Raw genomic sequence first — 6000 nt, forward strand, 5'->3', positions numbered from 1 at the left:
TCTAAGTATTTTTTCCCCCAGGTTTCTCAGTGTTACAATCTCTTTGAACAGGACTTTCTGAAACAAAGCAAGGGGAAAGAGAGAGGTCTGCAGAGAGAGAGAGAGAGAGAGAGAGAGACAGAATATTTACCCAACAACCAATATGCCCCCCCCAACCCCCACCCCCCGCACTTTACGGGCTTTATTTTCTTCCTTCCAAGCCAATGATGCAGGGGCTTCTGTTCCCAGATGAGGAACCCGAGGCACAGAGAAGCAGAGTGACAGTAACCCCTTTGGGGGTTTCTCTGGTCGGCCTCAAGCCCTGACCCCACCACCTTTCAGACTGATTTTTTTTTTTTAATTTTTAAAAAGTGTTTTATTTATTTCTCAGAGAGAGAGAGAGAGAGAGAGAGACAGTGTGAGCAGGGGAGGGTCAGAGAGAGGAGGAGACACAGAGTCTGAACCAGGCTCCAGGCTCTGAGATGTCAGCACAGAGCCCGACACGGGGCTCGAACCCATGAACTGTGAGATCATGACCTGAGCCGAAGTCAGATGCTTAACTGACTGAGCCACCCAGGGGCCCCATCAGACTGATTTTTGACCACATAACAGGGCAGGCCCAGTGGAGATGCTCTGATCTCACCAGTGCCCGCCACCAGCTCCCTGCCTGGGGCTGGGGCCCAGGGTGTCTGTGGATGGGTGTCACCCGTGACCCTCGGCTGGGCTCTCAGGGCTGCCAGACCCTTGCCCACCGCTGCTCAGCCTTCTGGGCAAGAGGCCCTTGGCGGTCTCTTCTGGAAAATCATGTGAGGCCCCTGAGAGAACTCCCTTCATTTCTCTTCAGGATTCTTTCTGCCGCTACATCAGGCAAACAAAACAAATGCCTTGGAAAGAAATCCAAGACTCCCACCGTTTGGCTTCGTGGAGGCGACCTGGGGGCGGCGGGTCTGGACGCGTACCCACCCCTCTCGCCCGTGGCCTGTGCTCCCTTCCTTAGCAGCGCCCACGTTTCTAGGATGTTTTTGGTTTCACATTGCAGTTTGCTCTGCTAGAAACTTAGGGAGACATTAACAAGGAGAAGACAGCTTCCCGACCCTGAAGGCTTATGGCCCAGCCAGGGGAAGGCCGGGTGCACAGAGATGTCTCTGCACGAGAGAGAAAACGGCACATTATGTAACGGAGAGACACAGCGTGCTGGGAGGCACTGGGAGAAAAATCATCTGGGTGGAGGAGGTCAGGAGAGGTGGTGGGGAGGAGGCAGGGAGCTCTTGAGAGCAGGAAATGGGGAGGGGAGGCAGGGAGCTCAAGCTGCGGGCGCAGGGGGAGCTAAGGCCCTGATGCAGGATGACAGGGGGCCACATTCGGAGCGACCTGGACACCCCCAGTGGCCACAGCCAGGTAAATCAGGGTTAGGAACGCACCTGGAGGGCCAGGTGGGGGAACGGAAGGTGTGGGGGGTGTGAGTGGAGTCAGAGGGGCAAGGGACCCCCCTTCCTCCCAGGAACTGCACCCTCCCGCTCCTGCTGTCCCTGAACGGGGTGGCGGGGGGGGGGAGTCTGGGCAGCTCCGAGGAGTCAAGGAGTCGGCGTTGCAGTCACTCAGTCACATTTGCACGCTCCGTCCAGTCATTCGGTCTAAACTGAGCACCAGCACCGACTGCTCTTGAAGCTGGGACGACACCGCCGAGTGCGGCCCAGTTGGTGCACTCTAGGAGCTCACAGCCCCACAGAGGGGATGGCTATGGTAACTGTCCAGTACACACTTCACACGCAGGCCCTGCTGAAGACGGGGAATGTAGAAATTCACTGGTCTTTTGAGTCTAGACCTAGAAATCCCAAGCAGGCCATCCGTTACCGCTGTGGCAGTGCCTCCCAGCTCTCCGGTTGAAATCAGGAAGTCCTCTAGTTCCTCTTGAAATGCCCTGATGTGGGGCACCTGGATGGCACAGTCAGCTAGGCATCCGACTCTTGATTTAGGTCCAGGTCATGTTCTCATGGTCATGAGATCGAGCCCCATGTCTGCACTGACTTGGAGCCTACTTAAGATTCTCTCTCTCCTTCTCCCTCTCCCTCTCTCTCCTTCTCTCTCTTCTTTCTCTCTCTCTGTGTCTCTCTCACTTTCTCTCTCTCTCAAAAAAAAAAAAAAACAACACCCTTATGTGCCCTTCTCTTGTTTGCAGCAGAGGGAACGCGATGTGCTCAACTGTCACAATGACGGCCAAGACAGGAAGAAGGGTGGGCAGTCCAGAAGCGCCAGCAGCAACAACCTGGTTTATGGCATCCTGGACGTCCCCCCCTGGTACCTCTGCATCCTCCTGGGGATCCAGGTAATGCCACCCAGCAGGCACTGCGTCCAAAGAGGCTCTGCCTCAAAAGCGACATCAATACACACCCAGGTCAGATTAGCCAAGATCTACAACTTCAGGCACTGATAACCTTGTCTTCCATGTAGTTGACCTCCAGGGCAACTCAGAGCTCCTCATCTCTCTTTCCCACAGATGTGGGGGGTGAGGAATTAGGGGAGGATCCTCCCTCATGTTAAGCGGATAGGTCACATCAAGGACACTGTGTCATTTTTTTCATCAAGATACCAATTTCAATTTACTTCATTTGCAACAGCTAAAAACTATGGTAACCAGTGCTTGGGGAATTTGGGGAAACGAGTACTCTCAAAGACTTCTGTTGGAACACTATTTAATGCAGCCTTTCTGGATGACAATTTGGTAGTTTCTATCAACATGTAAATCATACACCCCCGAACCCAGGGCTTAAGAATTTCTCTGTGGCTCTATTGGCAGGACTTGTTAAGATAAGTACAAATGTGTTCTTGAAACGTTACTGGTAATAGTAACCTCAAACCACACAACAAACAAACAAAACCTTAGAATATCCTTCAAATAAAATTAAGTATTAATTAAATATTAATAAATAATATTAATTAAATATCCTTCCAAAAAAAACAAACTCCAAAATGTCCTTCAAAGGAAACTGGTTAACAAATTCTGACACATCTTAACAAATAACTTTTTTACACAGAGAAGAGAAAAGAGGAAGATATGTATTTATCTTGCAGTTAGAGAATATTCCCCAATATATAGTAAGTGAAAAAATCAAAGTAAGTAACTGTGTATAGAGTGTTATCTTGTGTGTGTGTGTTGGAAAAAACCAGGAGATGGAAAGACAGAAGTGAGTATATGCAGTAGGTTGGGGGTTTGAAGGATTCATAAGAAACTAATAAAGGTCATTCACCTCTTTGGTTAGATTTATTCCTAGGTATCTTATTACTTTGTGTTCAGTTGTAAATGGGATTATTTTCTTAATTTCTCTTTCTGTTCCTTCATTATTGGTGTATAGAAATGCAACAGATTTCTGTACATTGATTTTGTATCCTGTGACTTCACTGAATTCATGTATCAATTCTAACAGTTTTTTAGTGGAGTCTTTCAGATTTTCTTTATATAGTATCATGTCATCTGCAAACAGTGAAAATTGTACTTCTTCCTCACCAATTTGGATGCCTTTTATTTCTTTTGGCTGTGCAATTGCTGAGGCTAGCACTTCCAGTACTATGTTGAATAAAACTGATGAGAATGGACATCCTTGCCTTGTTCCTGACTTTAGGAGGAAAGCTCTCCATTTCCCCCCATTGATGATGATATTAGCTGTGGGTTTTTCTTATACGGCCTTTATTATGTTGAAGTATATTCCCTCCAAACCTACTTTGTTGAGGGTTTTTATCATGAACAGCTGTTGTACTTTGTCAAATGCTTTTTTCTGCATCTATTGAAATGATCACATGGTTCTTATTCTTTCTTTTATTGATGTGATGTATCACATTGATTGATTTGAGAACACTGAACCACTGTTGCAACCCAGGAATAAACCCCACTTGATCATGGTAAATTATTTTTTAAATGTATTGTTGAATTTGGGTTCCTACTATTTTATTGAAGATTTTTGCATCTATAATCATATTGGCCTGTAGTTCTCTTTTTCAGTGACATTTCTATCAGGTTTTGGTGTCAGGATAATGCGGGCTTCATAGAATGAATTTGGAGGTTTTCCTTCCTTTTCTATTTTTGGAATAGTTAAAAAATTACAAATATTAACTCTTCTTTAAGTGTTCGATGGAATTTACCTATGAAGCCATTTGGCCCTAGAGTTTTGTTTGTTGGGAGTTTTTTGGTTACTAATTCAATCTATTTGCTAGTTATCAGTCTGTTCAAATGTTCGATTTCTTTCTAGTTTCATTTGGGTATTTTAGATATTTCTTGAAAGTTATCCATTTCTTCCCAGGTTGTCCAATTTGTTGGCATACAGTTTTTCATAATATTCTGTTACAGTTGTTTGTATTATGTAGTGTTGGCTGTTATTTCTCCTCTCTCATCTGTGATTTTATTTATTTGAGATCTTTCTTTTTTCTTTTTGATAAGCCTGGCCTGAGGCTTATCAATTTTATTTTTATTTTTTCAAAGAACCAGCTGCTGGTTTCATTGATCTGTTTCATTGGGTTTTTTTTTTTTTTAGTTTATCATTTATTTCTGCTCTAATCTTTATTATTACCTTTTTTTCTGCTGGTTTTAGGCTTTGTTTGTTGTTCTTTTTCTTGCTGCTTTATGGTTTAGGTTAGGTTAACCATTTAAGATTTTTCTTGCTTCTATTTAAAAAAATTTTTTTTTAATGTTTTATTTATTTTTGAGAGAGAGATAGAGATAGCATGAGCAGGGGAGGGTCAGAGAGAGAGGGAGACACAGAATCTGAAGACAGGCTCTGGGCTCTGAGCTGTCCACACAGAGCCCGACACAGGGCTTGAACCCACCAACTGTGAGATCATGACCTGAGCCGAAGTTAGACACTTAACCAACTGAGCCACCCAGGTGCCCCTCTTGCTTCTTGAGGTAGTCTTGAATTGCTATATACTTCCCTCTTAGAACCACTTTTGCTGAATCCCAAAGGTTTTGGATTATTGTGTTTTCATTTTCATTTGTTTCTTTTATTTCCTGGTTGACCCATTCACTCTTTAGGAGCATGTTATTTAACTTCCATGTATTTGTGATCTTTCCAGATTTTTTTCTTGGGGTTGATTTCTAGTTTCATAGCACTGTGGTCAGAAAACATGAATAATAGGACTTGGATCTTCTTGAATTTGTTGAGGCTTGCTTTGTGGGCTAAGATGTGATCTATTCTGGAGAATGTTCTGTGTGCACTTGAAAAAATTGTGTATTCTGCTTAAAACAGCATGGAATGTTTGGAATATATCTGTTAAATCCTTCTGTTCCAGTGTGTAATTGAAAGCCATTGGTTCCTTGCTGATTTTTGATTTAGGTGATCTGTTTATTGATATAAGTGGAGTGTGAAAGTCCCTTACTATTATTGTATAGTTACTAATTAGTTCCTTTATGTTTGTTATTAACTGTCTTTACTTATTTGGGTGCTTCTATGTTGGGTACATAAATATTTACAATTGTTGTACCTTCTTGCTAAATAATCTCCTTTATTATTATATAGTGTCCTTCGTTGTGTCTTGCTACAGTCTGTTTTAAAGTCCATTTTGTCTGAAATAAGTATTGATACTCTGACTTTCTTTTGACATCCATTTGCATGATAGATAATTCTCCATCCCCTCACTTTTTTTTTTTTACAGTTTATTGTCAAATTAGTTTCCACATAACACTCAGTGCTCATCCCCACAAGTGTCCTCCTCCATGCCCATCCCTCCTCCCCCCGACATCCATCAGTCCTCAGTTTTTGTCAGCATTCAAGAGTCTCTCATGGTTTGCCTCTCTCCCTTTCCCCCACCATTTCCCCCCTTCTTCTCCCCCTTGTTCCTCCGTCAAGTTCCTCCTAATCCTCCTATACATGCAAACATATGATATTTGTCCTTCTCTGCCTGACTTATTTCGCTCAGCATAACACCCTCAAGGTCCATCCATGTTGCTACACATGGCCAGATTTCATTGTTTCTCATTGCCATGTAGTATTCCATGGTATAGATAAACCACATCTTCTTGATCCATTCATC

At 43.6% G+C, this 6000-nt stretch overlaps 1 protein-coding gene across 1 annotated transcript in view; it reads left to right on the top strand.

Annotated features, from left to right (window-relative positions):
- LOC144237101 (solute carrier family 23 member 1-like) overlaps nt 1–6000 on the top strand; it is a 51375-nt gene that overhangs the window by 544 nt on the left and 44831 nt on the right. The window contains exon 2 of the mRNA XM_077770804.1: nt 2159–2305. Coding sequence (XP_077626930.1) covers nt 2159–2305 — 147 coding nt within the window. The remainder of the gene's footprint in view (nt 1–2158; nt 2306–6000) is intronic.

The sequence above is a fragment of the Crocuta crocuta genome, unplaced genomic scaffold (assembly GCF_008692635.1).
Source record: "Crocuta crocuta isolate KB4526 unplaced genomic scaffold, BGI_CrCroc_1.0 scaffold266, whole genome shotgun sequence".
Classification (NCBI taxonomy): Eukaryota; Metazoa; Chordata; class Mammalia; order Carnivora; family Hyaenidae; genus Crocuta; species Crocuta crocuta.